The 18913-nt window shown below is 48.8% G+C and overlaps 3 protein-coding genes across 6 annotated transcripts; all 3 read right to left on the bottom strand.

The window, feature by feature from the left end:
- Window positions 1-702: 702 nt before the first annotated feature.
- On the bottom strand, window positions 703-5887 carry LOC140701969 (uncharacterized). The gene is made up of 5 exons (XM_078379875.1): window positions 5728-5887; window positions 4715-4818; window positions 2151-4443; window positions 1132-1235; window positions 703-860 (listed from the first exon to the last, which is right to left on the bottom strand). The coding sequence occupies exons 3-5, from the start codon at window positions 2464-2466 to the stop codon at window positions 795-797; spliced, it is 486 nt and encodes a 161-aa protein (XP_078236001.1). The 5' UTR covers window positions 2467-4443; window positions 4715-4818; window positions 5728-5887; the 3' UTR covers window positions 703-794.
- Window positions 5888-7344: 1457 nt separating this feature from the next.
- SDHAF1 (succinate dehydrogenase complex assembly factor 1) lies at window positions 7345-10799 on the bottom strand. Of its 4 annotated transcripts, none has more exons than XM_072979672.2 (2): window positions 10410-10799; window positions 7345-9197 (listed from the first exon to the last, which is right to left on the bottom strand). In XM_072979672.2, the coding sequence occupies exon 2, from the start codon at window positions 9153-9155 to the stop codon at window positions 8916-8918; it is 240 nt and encodes a 79-aa protein (XP_072835773.1). In that variant the 5' UTR covers window positions 9156-9197; window positions 10410-10799; the 3' UTR covers window positions 7345-8915. The 4 variants fall into 4 exon arrangements, with proteins under 4 accessions (XP_072835773.1, XP_072835774.1, XP_020642971.1 ...); XM_072979673.2 differs by lacking the exon at window positions 10410-10799 and adding an exon at window positions 10317-10401; XM_020787312.3 differs by lacking the exon at window positions 10410-10799 and adding an exon at window positions 9521-10122.
- Window positions 10800-11267: 468 nt separating this feature from the next.
- TBCB (tubulin folding cofactor B) lies at window positions 11268-18860 on the bottom strand. The gene is made up of 6 exons (XM_020787285.3): window positions 18635-18860; window positions 15774-15917; window positions 14853-14949; window positions 13208-13399; window positions 12777-12849; window positions 11268-11936 (listed from the first exon to the last, which is right to left on the bottom strand). The coding sequence occupies exons 1-6, from the start codon at window positions 18743-18745 to the stop codon at window positions 11819-11821; spliced, it is 735 nt and encodes a 244-aa protein (XP_020642944.1). The 5' UTR covers window positions 18746-18860; the 3' UTR covers window positions 11268-11818.
- Window positions 18861-18913: the final 53 nt, after the last annotated feature.

Here is an 18913-nt window from a genome sequence, read left to right as displayed (position 1 = left end):
AAAATAAAATAAAATAAAATAAAATAAAATAAAATAAAATAAGAGAAGAAACTCATGGTCCCAAAGCCGTTTCCTGAAGTCTAAAAAGTAACACTCGCGCTCACACAAAAGAGAATGCAGGTGGGGGGGAATGAGAATTTTCAACTTTTATTGGCAACCCTTTTGCATATTCACCATTACCCATTACCCATGCAAGTTCAGATGTAAAACCGGCCGGCGATGAACGTACTTTAAAGAAGACACTTTACTAGGATATTAAGAAACAGATGATTCCAATCCCCCTCCCCACCCTGCCTTGGTGGGCCCTTTCACTGTATTTTTTGAGATTTAGAGAAGGGAGTGGGATCCTATAGTGCCACGACCGAGAGCGTAAGGGGGTCTGCCTCTCTTACAGATGGGCTGAGACTCATGGGAAGAATGCAGGGAAACGTGGGTGCGTTTGTTTTAAAGAACCCTAATAATGGATGACAGACTCCTCTGAAGCACTGCCGCCTGAGCTCTTCGAATAAATACAACAAAGGCAGAAAGCTGTCTGCTGGCAGCCTGAACAGGGAAAAAGAAAAGGCCTCCTCTGCCTGCCAGATCACGGCGTAGGGCGAGAGGGTCCTCCGACCTTCCTTCGGCCCTGCTCCCCCCCCCCGTGCGCGCTGGAGGAGACAAGAACAATAAAAGCCAGAAGAAGAGTAATAATAAAATAATAACTTACATGAAACACAAAGAAGACGGTCACGGCACTCAGCCCCGAACTGCACTTTCTCTCGTCCTTGGCGGGAAAGAAGGGGAGATGGAAGTCCTCAGGAATCTCCACCTCGGCACTCGAACCCGAGCTGGGAGGGAGACTGGAGACAGCTCGCCATGTCCTGCAGGCGTAAAGGGCCGAGAGACATACGCACCTGTACACACATCTGCCTTAATCTTTTTTTGTTTTGGACCGGCCATCCTAACGGCAAGTTTGAAAACTGCAACTCTGTGCATGCCCAGGGGCGTTAAAATTACCCAGAGCGGTTTTTTAAATCGTTATTTCACACCTTTCTTCTCTGTTAACAACTACAAGGGCCGTCACGGGGCAGAGGGGCTCGTGACAGACCCGCATGGTATGCCTACCATCCCGCCGGCCCCCTGCACACTTACCCGCCGACCTTTCTGGATCCGGTCGTTCCTCGAGGTTGCAGGGTGGCGCGAACGAACGATGAAGCTCTGCATCCGCGTGAACGAGCTCACTGAAAGAACGACACCTGGTTCGGAAGGGAAAATCCAGTTATTCCAAATGACAAGTACAAGCGGCTGTGAAAAGGGGGAGAAAAGCGGGACCAGGGGGTGGAATTAAAAGCAGTAGAAATCAGCCACAAACCCAGGTCCCCTTGATGGTGGGAAGAAAAAGACAGCTCCCTCTCCTCTCCAGGGTGGAATAATAAAATCACAACGCAAATAAACTGGCCAGAGAGGCCTTCGCTGACAGATGGGCACCCTATAAATCACATAAATCAATAAGCAAATAAATAAATAAATAACACACACACACACACACACAAGCACACATAAATACAGACATGCATGCACGCATACTTACATGCATACATAAAAAATAAATAAAAGAAACAACCATGAAGAACTTCAAATAATTTAATGCAGTGAAAAGTGAGGGAGACGACTGCAAGGCCGCAACGCAATCGCAACGCAAACAAACGGGCCAGAGAGGCCTTGGCTGCCAGATGGGTGCTATATAAATGGCAGAACAAACAAACAAACAAACAAACAAGCACATGCATCAATAAATACATGCGTGCATACTTACATACATAAAAAATAAATAAAAGGAACAACCATGAAACACTTCAAATATTTTAATGCAGTGAAAAGTGAGGGAGACGAGTACAAGGCCGAGTCCCGCCCTGAATTTCCTATGGGGTTTGGAGGCAGAGGGAGGGAGCGAAATCCACCCAGACCCCCTTTAATCCTTTCCTTAAGGGCCAGCCTCGTGGGGAGGAGACCAACTGTAACTCTGCCCATGCCCCAAAACTTGAAAAATCCCAAAGACCGCCTTTCCCACCTTGGATCAGATTCATCTCCTGAAGGACTACAAAGCCCATCATGGGGTGGGGGAGAAGGGTCCCAGCAGTCACCCCACCCTCCCCCACGGGCCTCCTTACCCAGCCGCCGTCCCCGGTCCGAGCGGGGCAGCGTCCCGCGCAGGCCGGGTCTGCCACCGGCCTTGCAGCCGGAACAGCCTCTGGGTGCCGCAGGGGCAGGCCGGACAAATAATGGGGAGACACGGTGGGGAAGGAAAAGCGTGATGCACCGGCCTTTAGCGTCCCAGCATCGCCATGGCAACGGGACAGGAAGGGGCGGGCCCAGAGGACCTGCTCTACGAGTGCAAAGGGCTAGAAGGTCCCCATGGCGACTTGCAGGAAGAGGCGGGCCCTGAGGACCTGCCCTCTGATTTCCATTGGCTGGGAGCGGCTCCATGGCGACGCAACAGGAAGAGGCGGGCCCGGAGGACCTGCCCTCTGATTTCAGAAGGCTAGAACGGCTCTGGGGCAACTGCCAGGAAGAGGCGGGACCAGAGGACCTGCCCTGTGAGTTCTGAAGGCTAGAACGTCAGCATGAAAGGCCCTCTGAGTCCAAGCGTGCTAGACGGTGCCTCTACTCCCTTGGCCGGCCACTTCTCGCCTCCCTCTGCTGGCAGCCTTATGCCGGAGGACCCTAGCCATTTCAACCCCCCCCCCCAGGCTTCCCGGCTGGGGGAATTAAAAGCGTGGCTCCTAAACGGCTCCTGCTCCATGGGGGGGGGGGCATATCCTGAGAGGGACCTAGGAGGAGGAGGAGGAGGTGGAGGTGGAGGAAGAAAAGGAAGGGCGCCTCGCTCTCCCAGGGACTGGGGAGGAGGAAACCTCCTCGTGTCTTTTTTTCCTGGTTCGTCTCCCAACGTTCAAGAGGAGGACTGCAATTCAATGAACTTTCGGTGCTTGTCTATTTCACCTGCTTTTTATTAGTAACCCCCCTCCCCTTTTCTCCTTTATCAGCCACTTGTAAAGGTGGTTTTAGATATCTGTAATTTCTCATTTGAACTAAGCGTCCTTTCTTTAAATTAAAATATTTGTGTGCCTTACTAAGATTACTGCATGAAACGGTAATAAATAAATATAGTTATAAATGATTATTATTGTTGCAGTTATTGTTATTGTTCTTCTTCTTATTATTATTGCTTTTTGCCCTACTGTCCACGCTGTAACAGGTGGCAATTTATTTCTTTATTTCTTTATTCTATTTATACCCCGCCTATCTGGTCATTTCGACCACTCTAGGCGGCTGTTTAATTGGTACACTGTTTAATCGGAAAGCTACCAGATGTCTGCGCCTGGATCTTCTTTACCGTTGTCCACGCCCCGTAGCTGTGGGTCTTTATGATGGCAATTTTAATTGTATTTTAATCGTATTTGAATTGTATTTTAATCATTTTATATTTTATTGTATTGAATTTTAATTGTTGTAAGCCGCCCAGACACCTTTGGGTAGAGTGGGAGGCATATAAATAAATAAATAAATAAATAAATAAATAAATAAATAAATAAATAAATAAATAAATAAATAAATAAATAAATAAATAAATAAATAAATAAAATAAGAGAAGAAACTCATGGTCCCAAAGCCGTTTCCTGAAGTCTAAAAAGTAACACTCGCGCTCACACAAAAGAGAATGCAGGTGGGGGGGAATGAGAATTTTCAGGTTTTATTGGCAACCCTTTTGCATATTCACCATTACCCATTACCCATGCAAGTTCAGATGTAAAACCGGCCGGCGATGAACGTACTTTAAAGAAGACACTTTACTAGGATATTAAGAAACAGATGATTCCAATCCCCCTCCCCACCCTGCCTTGGTGGGCCCTTTCACTGTATTTTTTGAGATTTAGAGAAGGGAGTGGGATCCTATAGTGCCACGACCGAGAGCGTAAGGGGGTCTGCGTCTCTTACAGATGGGCTGAGACCCATGGGAAGAATGCAGGGAAACGTGGGTGCGTTTGTTTTAAAGAACCCTAATAATGGATGACAGACTCCTCTGAAGCACTGCCGCCTGAGCTCTTCGAAGAAATACAGCAAAGGCAGAAAGCTGTCTGCTGGCAGCCTGAACAGGGAAAAAGAAAAGGCCTCCTCTGCCTGCCAGATCACGGCGTAGGGCGAGAGGGTCCTCCGACCTTCCTTCGGCCCTGCTCCCCCCCCCCGTGCGCGCTGGAGGAGACAAGAACAATAAAAGCCAGAAGAAGAGTAATAATAAAATAATAACTTACATGAAACACAAAGAAGACGGTCACGGCACTCAGCCCCGAACTGCACTTTCTCTCGTCCTTGGCGGGAAAGAAGGGGAGATGGAAGTCCTCAGGAATCTCCACCTCGGCACTCGAACCCGAGCTGGGAGGGAGACTGGAGACAGCTCGCCATGTCCTGCAGGCGTAAAGGGCCGAGAGACATACGCACCTGTACACACATCTGCCTTAATCTTTTTTTGTTTTGGACCGGCCATCCTAACGGCAAGTTTGAAAACTGCAACTCTGTGCATGCCCAGGGGCGTTAAAATTACCCAGAGCGGTTTTTTAAATCGTTATTTCACACCTTTCTTCTCTGTTAACAACTACAAGGGCCGTCACGGGGCAGAGGGACTCGTGACAGACCCACATGGTATGCCTACCATCCCGCCAGCCCCCTGCACACTTACCCGCCGACCTTTCTGGATCCGGTCGTTCCTCGAGGTTGCAGGGTGGCGCAAACAAACGATGAAGCTCTGCATCCGCGTGAACGAGCTCACTGAAAGAACGACACCTGGTTCGGAAGGGAAAATCCAGTTATTCCAAATGACAAGTACAAGCGGCTGTGAAAAGGGGGAGAAAAGCGGGACCAGGGGGTGGAATTAAAAGCAGTAGAAATCAGCCACAAACCCAGGTCCCCTTGATGGTGGGAAGAAAAAGACAGCTCCCTCTCCTCTCCAGGGTGGAATAATAAAATCACAACGCAAATAAACTGGCCAGAGAGGCCTTCGCTGACAGATGGGCGCCATATAAATCACATAAATCAATAAGCAAATAAACAAATAAATAACACACACACACACACACACACAAGCACACATAAATACAGACATGCATGCACGCATACTTACATGCATACATAAAAAATAAATAAAAGAAACAACCATGAAGAACTTCAAATAATTTAATGCAGTGAAAAGTGAGGGAGACGACTGCAAGGCCGCAACGCAATCGCAACGCAAACAAACGGGCCAGAGAGGCCTTGGCTGCCAGATGGGTGCTATATAAATCGCAGAACAAACAAACAAACAAGCACATGCATCAATAAATACATGCGTGCATACTTACATACATAAAAAATAAATAAAAGGAACAACCATGAAACACTTCAAACATTTTAATGCAGTGAAAAGTGAGGGAGTCGAGTACAAGGCCGAGTCCCGCCCTGAATTTCCTATGGGGTTTGGAGGCAGAGGGAGGGAGCGAAATCCACCCAGACCCCCTTTAATCCTTTCCTTAAGGGCCAGCCTCGTGGGGAGGAGACCAACTGTAACTCTGCCCATGCCCCAAAACTTGAAAAATCCCAAAGACCGCCTTTCCCACCTTGGATCAGATTCATCTCCTGAAGGACTACAAAGCCCATCATGGGGTGGGGGAGAAGGGTCCCAGCAGTCACCCCACCCTCCCCCACGGGCCTCGTTACCCAGCCGCCATCCCCGGTCGGAGCGGGGCAGCGTCCAGCGCAGGCCGGGTCTGCCACCGGCCTTGCAGCCGGAACAGCCTCTGGGTGCCGCAGGGGCAGGCCGGACAAATAATGGGGAGACACGGTGGGGAAGGAAAAGCGTGACGCACCGGCCTTTAGCGTCCCAGCGTCGCCATGGCAACGGGACAGGAAGGGGCGGGCCCAGAGGACCTGCTCTACGAGTGCAAAGGGCTAGAAGGTCCCCATGGCGACTTGCAGGAAGAGGCGGGGCCTGGGGACCTGCCCTCTGATTTCCATTGGCTGGGAGCGGCTCCATGGCGACGCAACAGGAAGAGGCGGGCCCGGAGGACCTGCCCTCTGATTTCAGAAGGCTAGAACGGCTCTGGGGCAACTGCCAGGAAGAGGCGGGACCAGAGGACCTGCCCTGTGAGTTCTGAAGGCTAGAACGTCAGCATGAAAGGCCCTCTGAGTCCAAGCGTGCTAGACGGTGCCTCTACTCCCTTGGCCGGCCACTTCTCGCCTCCCTCTGCTGGCAGCCTTATGCCGGAGGACCCTAGCCATTTCAAACCCCCCCCCCCAGGCTTCCCGGCTGGGGGAATTAAAAGCGTGGCTCCTAAACGGCTCCTGCTCCATGGGGGGGGGCATATCCTGAGAGGGACCTAGGAGGAGGAGGAGGAGGTGGAGGTGGAGGAAGAAAAGGAAGGGCGCCTCGCTCTCCCAGGGACTGGGGAGGAGGAAACCTCCTCCTGTCTTTTTTTCCTGGTTCGTCTCCCAACGTTCAAGAGGACGACTGCAATTCAATGAACTTTCGGTGCTTGTCTATTTCACCTGCTTTTTATTAGTAACCCCCCTCCCCTTTTCTCCTTTATCAGCCACTTGTAAAGGTGGTTTTAGATATCTGTAATTTCTCATTTGAACTAAGCGTCCTTTCTTTAAATTAAAATATTTGTGTGCCTTAATAAGATTACTGCATGAAACGGTAATAAATATAGTTATAAATGATTATTATTGTTGCAGTTATTGTTATTGTGCTTCTTATTATTATTGCTTTTTGCCCTACTGTCCACGCTGTAACAGGTGGCAATTTATTTCTTTATTTCTTTATTCTATTTATACCCCGCCTATCTGGTCATTTCGACCACTCTAGGCGGCTGGTTAATTGGTACACTGTTTAGCTGGAAAGCTACCAGATGTCTGCGCCTGGATCTTCTTTACCGTTGTCCACGTCCCGTAGCTGTGGGTCTTTATGATGGCAATTTTAATTGTATTTTAATTGTATTTTAATCATTTTATATTTTATTGTATTGAATTTTAATTGTGGTAAGCCGCCCAGAGACCTTTGGGTAGAGTGGGCGGCATAGAAATTAAATAAATAAATAAATACATAAATAAATAAAAAAATAAGAGAAGAAACTCATGGTCCCAAAGCCATTTCCTGAAGTCTAAAAAGTCACACACGCGCTCACACAAAAGAGGATGCAGGTGGGGGGGAATGAGAATTTTCGGGTTTTATTGGTAACCCCTTTGCACATTCACCATTACCCATTACCCATGCAAGTTCAGATGTAAAACCGGCCGGCGATGAACGTATTTTAATGAACACATTTTACTAGGATATTGTATTAAGAAACAGATGAATTTTATTTTTTTATTTATTCAATTTGAATCCCGCTCCCCTTAGCGCCAAATCACTAGTCTCGGTGGGCTACAGCTCGTAAAACAGAAATAAAAGCAGAAAACATTAAAAACCAGTTGCAATACCTCTTATAAACAACAACAACCAGGCGGGACTCCTCTTCTGTGGGTTCAGTGATTTCCACGGCAAGAAAAGAGCACCCACTCCCCTAATCCACCGTTCGCAAGCCAGGCAGCTCTTTTGGAAGATCCCTTAATTTAAGACTCAAAGGGGTGGCGGTGAGGACACAGGAGAATTACAGTTGGCCATCGCCTTTCGGGGCTCCTGTGAACCAGGTGAACGCCCTTAGAAATTCAAGCCGTCCTCTGCTGCACGCTGCCAAGAAGGTTTCCGAGAAGAGGATGGTGGAGAAGAACATTCTTGTCCTCTAAAACCTAGAGGCAGTTGTGAGACCAACTTGCTCTTGCAGAGTATGGCTAGTAGTGGGATCCTGGGGGAAGCCATGAATCCAGCAAGCACAAAGAAGAGAACAGACCTTCTCAAGAACCCAGAGGTTTTGACTTGGGCTCTTCCTCCTAATTATTCTACATTATCTCTGGTGGAGCCAGAGGCACTGAGATTGGGTCCTTTTCTGTTTTATTGGAGGAAAAAAGAAAGAAAGGGAGATGTGGGGCTTCTTGATATGCTACGTTATTCTTCTGTTTGCAGCTTTTGCAGCAATGCACCTTCCTTCCAATGCCACTTATGAAGCAGGAAGAGGAGGAGGAGGGGGAGAGGGAGGGGCCGCTGGCAGGTTCATGGTCTGAGTGGGCGTGCGGGCCATCCTCACATCCACAACAGCAGTGCCCACCTCCCTTGCTGCTGGTGGTCCCAGTCCTGGCAGCCCCCTGCCCTGTCTACCATTTAGATAGGAACATAGATGCTGCTACCATGTGTTAAATCATTTACATGAGCCACAGCGTATTTGAATTTGCTCCTTACAACTCCAGCTGTGTGGGGGGAAAAACCCGAGGAGAGCATTACCCATTCTTAACAATCTGTTGCCCTGCAGTCAAAGAATCAGTGAGACAAGGGTACAACAGACTTAGAAAATTTGCTGGATTAGAATAAATCTCCACGTAGTGCACTTAAAGTTAGTGGAAGTGTCATAATAATAATTTTAAAAAGACTATTTAAAAAAGTGAGTGGAAGTGTCAAGTCACATGAGCAACATATCAGCACCCAGACAGGAAGGGCATTCCTGGAGTCCTCCAAGTAAACTCTATCAAGTCAGCTTCAAATAGCTTAGCAACCTCTAGAAAATATTTACTCTTACTACACTTATGAAAAGAAAAATAAACTGAAAAATAGTTCCTTAGCTGTACTCCTGGAAGCAGATCTCTGAAGTATGCTTTTATCTACAAGACATACCCATATTGACTCTGGTTTGCTGTTCATTATTAAGTCCAACACATATACTGTCCTAAAAATCAGCAGCTAAGAAAAATTATTGCAGATGAGAAAATTAGGAGGAAACTTTTTGTAAATGAAGACTCCAAAGTAACCTCTCTTCCTATTTTGTTCTGACGAAAGCACCCATCTGTTTGGTGTGAACATCTCTAAGTTGCTCCAGCTGTCGTTGTCCACGGCGGATTAGGTATTCAATGAACATGATGTCTGTACGGGAGATCTGGGCATTCCTCCTGAACTCGGCCTGTATTTGAGGCAGGAAACCTGGCTTATTCTTGCTGGCCCGAAGGAAATTTCGGTACAAGCTGAGCACCTGTTTCTGGAGATTGCTGTGCCGGGCCATGGAACGCTTTCAACCTTCTCTGCTGACCAGCATGGATGGCAACTGCCAAGTAGTGTTTGGAGATAAAAAGAAGTTGCATCAGAATAGGGGAGAGGGGGTTAAATTGCAAACTTCTGGCAAACACATTTTAAATAAATAATCATATGAACTTTGGTTGATTAACTGATACATTTAAACCAGCGTATACTGTAAATAGTAGCAGTGTTTCTGAAGCAAGAAGTACAGTATACTTTATTTTTAATGATGCAGAGACATAAGAGAAAAGAGGCATTTCCTTCTATGTGTGCAAAAGAAGAGAAAGGGATGTCTCTTTTTAAAGGAGGTGCTGCCCCGTCAGCAGCATTTAGTTAATCTTGGAGACTCACCAGTTCAAATCTGTTTCCTAGTTAACTACGGGGCTGCAGATATTTGTAGTCAATTATCACCAGTTTCAGAGTACATTAATTTAACAAGTGGCTTAAATACTGCACCCATTATAAACAGATTTTTGGCTCACTGTGCAATACAGAGGATAAAATGTATCTGGAATATTTGCTATCACAGTGACTAGATCCTCCTTGCTATTTCCACTTCCTCAAAGCCACGACTTCATCAATTATTAGACCAAGCCATACCGGCCGAGGCCCTCCGCCAGGTTCGGGCGCCTTCGGCCACCAAGGGCGGTCCAGTGGTGGCCAAAGGGCTTCTTTCCCCGTGGCCGGATCCGGAACGGCCAAAGCTCTCTCTCTCTCCCCTCCCCTCCCCCCCCTCCGGAAGAGGGAAGGGAAGGGAAGGGGTCCGGCGCCCTCCCCCTCGCCTGCCCTTCTCCCAGGGGGGGGGGAAAGAGTCGCCCCTTCCAGCGGGCTTAACTACTTCCTGCCCCCTTTTTCTCAGGGGGTGTCAGATTTTCACTCGGTCCCTGTCCAGGGACCGCTTTTCAACGCCCACCCGCGGCGGCGGCGGCGGCGGCGGCGGCGGCGGCGACACATCGAGGATTCCAGCCCGATCTCAACGTGGGCACGAAGGCCGGCCAGCTCGTCTCCGCTTTCCCCCCCCCCCCACCCGGGGCACGACCGGCGGCGGCGGCGGCAGCGTCCCGTGAGCGAAAGGGAGCTCCCCGGTGGGCCGCCGGCCTGGGCCGTCCCGGCAGGCGCCCCCCCCCCCCGCACCCCCGCCTCTGACCTCCAGGCGGCGGCAGGACCAGCCGGAGCCCCCCCCCCGGGGCCTGGGGGTCCCGCCTCGCTCGCTCTCCCCCCCCCGCGGCCCCTCCCTCACCGGAGCGCGGCTTCAGGCGCTGTAGACTGGAAGGGTGGCGGCCCGGCTTGCTCGGTTCCGATTGGCTGGCAGTCCTCGGAGGGGCGTGGCCAGGCAGCCAAGAGGCCGGAACCTCTTCCCACGTGACAGCCCCCTTCGGAAGGGCGGGAGATGCTGCCCCCCCCCGCCTCCAGAGTGAAGCTGCCGCAGCAGGAGGGGGGGCGGCGGCGGAGAGAGGAAGGAAAGGCCTGGGAGGGTCGGATGGTGGGGGGGGGTTGGGAAGGCAAAGGAGGCGGAGGCGCATCCCCGGCGGCGGGGGGGGGGGGGGGCGAGGACATCGTAGCAAGGGGGAAAAAAAGACTCGTTTGGAGGCCGCCTTCCGACATTTCGGGAGAGGCTGGCAGAAGAGCCCCACCGGCACGCCGAGGAAAGACCACCCCTCACGCCCCCCCTCAGCGGCTCCCACCCGACCAGCCTCTCCGCTCCTTTGGGGGGGGGCGCAGATACAGCATCTACAAAATCTAGTCTAAGACGACTGGGCGCTACTAGTCCTGACGGGGGGGGGGGGGGGGTTGGTTATAGTCACCACCCTGTACCTAGAACTGCAGATGGACCAGCACATTTGGGGTGTTTGTGAAGATTCTCAGTCCTCCAGGTGGGGTTCTCTGGAAGTTGAGTCGGCTTCGGTTGAAATGTTTCACTCCTCATCCAGTCTACTTGGGGGGTTGTTTCTCTGCTTCCACTACCCCTCATACAAGTAGAAAGCCCTAACTGAGGCAACAGGGGTGACCTGTTTTCTTTTTCAAGATATGTCCAGTCAGGTCGCAGGATCATCTGGAATGCTGCATGCAAGATGAAAGCATCCCAGACACAAGCATATTTGTTTGGAATGTATTCCCTTCCCCCCATTTTTTTAATTAATAATTATCACCTAACATTAGCCAGCAGCACACACACACACAAAAACTTCACAATAAGGGAAGATGCATCGGTGTAGGGTTTGGGGGAGGTGCTTTTTTCAAACAAACCTGCTTTGGGATCCTTTTTCTTCTGCTTCTGAAAACAACATCCTGTACTACAGGAGGGGCAGCAAACAGCAGCAACCTTGTAATCTGCCCCACTGCTAATACCGTGCAAAGACACACCAGAATCCTCTGTTTTACTGAATTGGCACAGAGGGGAATATACGTCAGAGAAATCAAGGGGATGCTGCATCTTCTCCAACTGACAAAGACAACCAGAGAAAAAGAAAACTAACACACAAGTCAAGGAACACACAGCAACTTCCACGACGAGTCCTTTGGGCTCGCCCAAGTGACCTCGGGCACAGGACAAGAATGCAGCAGAGTCCCACCGGGAGCAGGGGTGGCGGTGCTCTCCTCCTCCTCCTCTGCCCCTTTCTTCCGCATTCCTGCCTCTTCCCATCCCTGTCACATTTCATCCTCCAAGCCATAGGTTTCTTCTGGGAAATCTCCCACAGTGACATGCTGAGGCTTCACAAAGGCTCCGTACTTGGGTTGACACTCAAAGTACCGCTTTCCATTCACGCTGTCAAGGAAAGGAGACCAGACCAATAAGGCAGCTGAAGAACCTCATGTGAGTAAATGGACTATTAATTTTTGGGCAAAGGGGGCAACAATTGTGCATGGAATTGCACCATTCCCTTCTCTGCTTTACAGAAATGATGGAACCCTGATTGTTCTGCATACGTTATTCTGCCATTTTTCTTTGCCTGCATAGAAAGTGTTTTGTTTGCTATTACTGGATAGTGAGGAACCACTGGAGTCCTGAGGATTCTGCTTCCAGTACATAACAACATTGTTTAATTGATCTCTGCTTCTGACACCCAACAACTATCATTCAAGCTCACCTCCACAATAATATGGAATAGACACATGCCTTTTTGGCTTTGTTTAAATAAAAAACAAAGTCTTCAGCAAACTGAGTTAGCACTAGTGTGGAACTGCAGCAGACGCCCAGAGCTCTGGACAGGTTGATGGGCCTTGTGTCTCTGGACAGAGAGGCTATCATTGAACATTCGGCTCTGTCTATTGCATATTGAATAACTAGCAGTAAACCTGCCAAAGAAGATTTGAAGAAAACCATTTCTGGTGCACTTTCATCTTTATCTAGTGGGACAGAATCTATGAACGCAGCTGGACTGAAGTTTAATGAGCTATGTATATTTCTATACATAGATTGTAAACTGGAGTTAGACATAGGCCTAAGCCTCTAAAGATTATAGGGTCAGAGTTAAGATGGCACTGCTTTAATATGCCAAATAGTGAAACATTCCAATGGCTATAACTGTGCAGGCCTCATGGTAGGCCAGTTGAGTAGACTGGGTGTGTGTGTAGTGGGGGAAGCTGGTTCATGAGAGGGATTTACCTGCCATCGTGCTTCCCCAAAGGCTCGTCATACTTTATGCCGATCCAGTAACCAGGCTTGAATTCCGTCAAGCCTACAAAGAAGAGCGGGAAAGCCGTCTTGAACGTGGGCAGGTTCACTGCCCAATACTAAGCATGCTTATTTCGACACATATTCAATGGTCTTTATATTCTAGTACATGTCCTTCAGACTACAAACCTTACTGGTAAATGAAGCAGCAGTTTTTTTGCAATGAAAGAGAAAGGTTCATTTAAACCCTAAGCAGCACAATCAAATGTGTGATTGCATTCTGCTCAGTTCGTGCCTCAAGGCCACTCTGCAAAAGAGCAGTGCCAAATAAGAAGAGCGTAAAGTGCACTTTCCACTGATTTCTGAGTTCCCTGTTTAATACCCCCACTCATCATATAATTCACTAGGAACCTGAGACTCACCGACAAACATCACAGTCCCCCGTTTATCTGGCGGTCCTGAGGCCCGCACCTCGCACCTTGCCCCAACAGAGATGGCCTCTGCCAGGACCTTCTCTTCTGCCAACTTCTTCTCCAACTCTGCTTCCTTCTTCTGCATTTCTTCCTTATTATACTGCCCCAACTTACTGCGTTTCATGAAGGAACGTGCAGTATCTGTAAACAAGAGAAAAATGGGTTCTGGTCTCAATAAACACATTACATTACATCTTTCTGCCCCATCAGTCATACTGGTTTAATATTTGGAAATGATTTTGCAGAAGTAACTAAACTGAAGTATTTCACTTACACAATACCCACTCACACGTTTTGCAAATACAATTTTTATAAATCCAGACTGGCTTGATCTCCTACCTCAACAGTTGCTCGGAGATACTATTGTTATGTTTTTGAGATTTACTACAAGGACTAGAAACTTAACAAAATCTGGAATATATGTATCACTTCATAATGCCTTGAGTGAAAAAAAGGATGGGCCATTTAAAAGTGAGAAGCTTGCACCCCAACACAACTTACATGTACATATGTGATGGCAGCGGAACCATGTTTCTTGCAGAAGAAGGGTGGGCAAAATGCTGTCTGTGGAATGGAGTTCTCAAGGCTCCCTACAGCCTCAGGATAAATCATACTTCCACAACTCCCTCAAAATTTTTTAAAAATTAATGTATACTCGAAAAATCCTTTTCTAGAGGATTGGGGGGGGGGGCAATGTCACAAAGTTTTTGACACACACACCCCTGAGCTGGTTTAGGTCTGAGGTGAGAGGTTCCAATGCTATGTGATTTCCAATTATTTCTGGTTTTGAGAAAGGCTTCTCCTGGTCATAAAACAGCAATACGATTGCAATTGATCCTGCATTATCCAGACATGAACCAACACATTTTTCAGGCTAGCAATTCTACATTTTGGAATTTTACTTTAACTACAGATTCTCCAGCTTCAGGATCTTGCCAGAATAATTTTTTGACTTTTCTATTTTACTGCACTACTGCCCCAAAGCTTTAAAATTTCTATCATCATGAGACGTTCTCAAGGACTTGAAGGATCATCTTTTTTTATATATGTTAGGGGTACAATAAATTTATTACTCAACATAGATTTCACCCATGGATTACACCCACCATTACCCAGGGATCTCAAAGGGACCACAGAATTCTATATCTTCTTTTTCCTCAGTGTTCACTCTGGGTAAGAGAAAAATGCAGACGTTTTATGGCCATGTTAATTGTCCCAAAGTTTCCCTCCTTTTGTTATCGGTGAGCAATTTTCTTGTGAGAGGAACATAAACTACACAGTTCCTGAACTGAGAAAGATTTTCACTATTCCAGGAGGGTTTCTGAGGAAACTCCTCCTGTGTTTGGATCCTATGGAACCAGTTTTGGCTGGCATACATTCTTATGCTGGCTTGGGACCACTACGTAGTCACAGGCTGGAGGCTGATGTCCCTCCCCAAAGGGTAGGCCTTCTGACAGGCACGTCCAGAAATCAGAGGCTGCTCAGAAAGCCCTTGCAGGGACCACAAAACTGCACCCCAAGATACAATTTCTGGGATAAGGCACTAATTGCCCTTCAAGGGCATGCTCATGGCACTATTGCCATCTGTTCTCACTTGTTCTCTTGTCATATTCATCATCAGGCATCTCAAATTTCTCAACCCTTGACGCATCTTCATATTCACCAATTGTTGCGCCGCTTCTGTCAATAACCTGCAGGGGTCGAAAAATGAGTCACATTACTGGTGATTAAATTTCAAATGCAGAAGCAAGGTAGAGGTCAGCTTAAGTTTAGAGGGAAGTGTGTCATTTGTGAAGTGTGTCATGCGTTATATCCCATAGCTGGACTCATTTGCAATGTATACAATTGTTTTGTTTTGCTTTGTTTTCTTTTCTTTTAAGTATTTACCCCCCACACACAAACATTAGATGTTAACCTATTTACTACTAAGAGTAAAATCTGCTATTGAAGGCACATTAACATAGTGAGGTCACATAAAGTGACATTAGTTGATACAACATACTCCCAATGTACAAGACAGTTCATAACACAACATGAAGCAAAGTTCTCCCGTGCTTAGGGTCTAGATTTCCACAGCAAACAAGGCTCTCCTCCACCCAGGAACAATATGACACTCTTACTCTACTGCAGTGAAGCCATGAGTGAAATGATAATGCCTTCCTCACTTGACCTAACGCCTATTTCTCTTTAATGTCTATTTTAAGACCGGAAGACCTCTCTGAGGCAGGGATCTGTCCTCTCCTTCTTTGTATTTAATGCTATACAAAGTAGAGACAGCTGTGACAATCACAGCTCAGACTTTGCAGAATATTAAGGAGCATGGGCTTTTAGAACCTTTTTTCAAAATTTAACATGCACCTAAAAGGCATTCTCTGCTGAGCTTGGAAGTATTTATGTAGAAAGCTCAAGGAATGCCTGCAGCATTTCTTCTGGGAACTTGAGAGGCTCTACATATGAGTTTCAGGCAACTCTTTTCAAACCTTTTCCTGGCCAATAGCAGGAGTTCAATACTCACATGGATCCGGCATCCATCATCAATGGGATAAGATCCGAGCAAGGCATCATCACTGTCTAACTTCATCACAAACTGGTCATCCACAGTATAGAGTTCTAGGTCCATGCATGATGCTGGGCTTCCAACAACCAGTTCTAGCTTACACTGTTTGAGAGACAAAGACCAGAATGAGCTTAAGATTGACACCAGCTTAAGTTTAAAGGTGGCAGAAATGGTCACTTAATAGGTGCTTGCACTCCTGCTCACATGCCAGTCACATAACTGGGCAGGCAAGGAGGAATGTGAGCAGCAACCTGTTAATAACAATTTGCAGCTGTGATTTAAACAGTTACACTTAGGACAACGTGAAATCTCAAACGGGATTCTGGCAACAGACAACCATAAGGGAAGGAATGTCCTCAATGAAAAGTAAGGATATCCAAATGCATCCCCATCCCCACCCTAATTAACCATGGCAATAAATTAACAGCAATCTACACTGGTCATGTCTGAGTGCTGATGAGATATCATCTCAACACTCAATGTCATAACTGTAGTTAAATTGCTGTAAACTGCGCAGTTAGTTAGTTAGTTAGTTAGTTAAATAAATAAATAAATGAAAGCTAGCTCATAAATTAAAAATAAACAAAACACAAATCACTTGGGTCTAATCTGGCCATGGAAGACAGGCTTCCTGGCTGCGTCTTAAAGTGCAGAAGTTCCTGTGATGACAGAACCAGGAAGCAGCAAACCCTGGGAAGAAGATCAGGCCTTCCCCTCTTTCCCCTTCACTTGTCCTATAAAACAGGACTCTCTCTTATTTTTGAATTCCTGGCTGCTGACCAGAACACCATCAGATCTCTTGTGTGAAGCGGGAAGTGCAACTTGTAGTATATGATGTTTGACAGGGCTGAAGTTGTAAGGCTAGCAAAGGTGGAATTGAAAACGGTGTGTGAGCTCAGTCTCTCTGTGGACCAGTTCCATTGTTAAGATTTCACAGTAAGAAGAAAAAACGAGGGGGGCAAAGACTGCATTTGGCCCAAGCCCACGGCATTGGGGGGGGGGCAGGGGCACAGAGCAGGAGAGCAGGTTGATCAGCTTGTCCAGATGGGTACTTATCTGCCAGCTGCCACACTGCAGCTAATCCCAGTATAAAAGCACAACATACAAAAGGATTTGCTGTGGACAGAGGCCTGTTTGCTGGAACTAACAGCTCAGAATGGGGGCCCCTCCTTTTCTAAGTGCAAGCAGGAAATGACACATTGCAAAATGGCCAAAAAAGGTCAGAGAAGTCCTCCATTTCCACTCACTCACGGCAAAGCTACAAATGCAGAGAAGCAAGTTCAACATCAGTGAGAGACAGATGGTGGAAAACAGAGGCCTTGCAAGGGAAATCACAGTGCATCAATGCCATCGTGGAGGAACGGTGTGTATGTGTGTCAGAGAAAACAGAGACACTATCCACATGATCAGGAACTTGTCACACAGTTCAGAAAACTTGCTGTCTACCACAGCAGGGGGATTTTTCTGCAAGGGGCTCCATTTTTTAGCACCAGCGGTCTGGAAATCTGCCAGCATGAGGGTGTGTTCTCTCAGCTAGCAGAACATCAGGAAGACAGCTGTGTTCTTTAAGGACACGACAGTCCTAAGCTGAAGGAAACACATCTGCTGCAGTCTAACTGCCACTTCCAGCTCTAACAAAGTGGTGGTGTTGCTGCAGCCAACAACAACCCAAAAATGGATTTCCTGACAGCAGGCCATCAGCAGCAGCAGCAGGGCTAGCAGGAGCACCGAGGGTACCACTCCAGATGACAGAGTGGCCTGTCTAACAAGGACTGTTGGTGCCTGGTGTCTTCTGGAGGCAAGGGGGACTTGAGATATGATCACCCACCCTTCAGCGTCGGTGGATCTCTCTTTACAGCTCTCTTAGTTCAGTACCACCTCTTCTTCCCTAAAGTGAACCTGTCCTGTGGCTGCAGCCACAACACCGTGAGATACACTCACCCTCCGCTTACAGTTAGACAGGTGGTGTCTACTTAAAAGTCCGGAAGGACTCCCACTAGGGCTGTAAAAGGCAGTAAGCAAGTTGCTGGGTACCAACCCGGAGGAACCTGCCAGGTCGGAAAGTGACCAGGAAACCAGACAGAAGGCGAGGGAGGGAAGGGCCGCTGAGTGCTTGCTCCCTTGCCCCCCCCCCCAAAAAAAACCCCACCTTTGCTCACCTGCTTGAGGGGAGGGGAATTCTGCCTGGCCTGTCTGGTGGGCCCAATCCCTCCTCTTTACTGGGCTGGGCTAAAGGGAAGAGACCTTTGGGGGCGGGAGGGGGGGTAGATCTGGGGTTGGAGAGGAGAGCCTTTGCGGAAGCCCAAGAGGAGTCGATGGAGCCCAATCGCCCTTTCAGATCCGCAGGGAAGATCCGGGCGGCGGCGGCGGGGAAGAGGATGATTAGAAGAATCGGGTCCAAAAGGGGAGGGGATTCCGAGAGGGAGGGGGGCTGTCCTCCACTGGGGAGGGGGGAGGAGGGGGGAGGAGGGGGGAGGAGGGGGGAGGAGGAGGACAACGACCACCACCGGAGGCCGAGGAAGGAAGGGGAAACCGAGCACAGGTCCATCCGGGGGGGCGGCGCGGCGGACTGGAATTCCCCCCCCATTGAAGGAATATTAATCCATCCCCCAAACTGCGATCCCCTTGCGGGGGGGAGGGGTGAGACCCACAAAGGGGCGGGCGAGGGGGGGCGCGCGCGCGCGCTAAGGCCCGAGAAGGCCATTTCCACACCACCACCACCACCACCGGGGGGGGGGAAGAGAGGGGGAGGGAGACCCCCCCTTCGCGCCCCCACCTCCCCACCCCCGGGAGACCCCGGCCTCTCCTCCCTTCCCCACCTTGAACTCCGCGATGGTGAGCCCGCGCGGGTACCGCTTCAGGGCCCGGAAGGCGTTGAGGGTGCTGCTGATGGACACCGAGACCACGGCGGGCGTCCCCGTCACGCTCATCCCGGACCGGAGCGAGGCCCTGCCGCTCGCCGCCTTCCTCCGTCTCTGCCGAGGCTGCGCCCGCGCCGCTCCCGCCTTAGCCCGGCTAATCGAGTCGCGCTTCGGCGGCAGACGCTTAGCCCGCCTCCTTTCACGTTCCCGACCAATCAGTGCTCGCGCGTGTCCCAT

This window comes from Pogona vitticeps, chromosome 9 (genome assembly GCF_051106095.1).
Source record: "Pogona vitticeps strain Pit_001003342236 chromosome 9, PviZW2.1, whole genome shotgun sequence".
In the NCBI taxonomy this organism is placed as follows: Eukaryota; Metazoa; Chordata; class Lepidosauria; order Squamata; family Agamidae; genus Pogona; species Pogona vitticeps.
Note: the sequence above shows the minus strand (reverse complement) of the source record. Positions and strands in the feature narration are given on the sequence as shown.

What these genes read in the sequence shown, in the direction of transcription:
- LOC140701969 (XM_078379875.1), bottom strand. Translation starts at nt 2,466, where the DNA reads ATGGAGCCGCTCCCAGCCAATGGAAATCAGAGGGCAGGTCCTCAGGGC. An exon ending in GGACCGGGGACGGCGGCTGG is followed by an intron (nt 1,236 to 2,150) that starts GTAAGGAGGCCC and finishes CTTCCGAACCAG; the next exon opens with GTGTCGTTCTTTCAGTGAGC. An exon ending in GGATCCAGAAAGGTCGGCGG is followed by an intron (nt 861 to 1,131) that starts GTAAGTGTGCAG and finishes TTACGCCTGCAG; the next exon opens with GACATGGCGAGCTGTCTCCA.
- SDHAF1 (XM_072979672.2), bottom strand. Translation starts at nt 9,155, where the DNA reads ATGGCCCGGCACAGCAATCTCCAGAAACAGGTGCTCAGCTTGTACCGA.
- TBCB (XM_020787285.3), bottom strand. Translation starts at nt 18,745, where the DNA reads ATGAGCGTGACGGGGACGCCCGCCGTGGTCTCGGTGTCCATCAGCAGC. An exon ending in ATGATGGATGCCGGATCCAT is followed by an intron (nt 14,950 to 15,773) that starts GTGAGTATTGAA and finishes CGACCCCTGCAG; the next exon opens with GTTATTGACAGAAGCGGCGC. An exon ending in GGGGACTGTGATGTTTGTCG is followed by an intron (nt 12,850 to 13,207) that starts GTGAGTCTCAGG and finishes TCTTCTTTGTAG; the next exon opens with GCTTGACGGAATTCAAGCCT.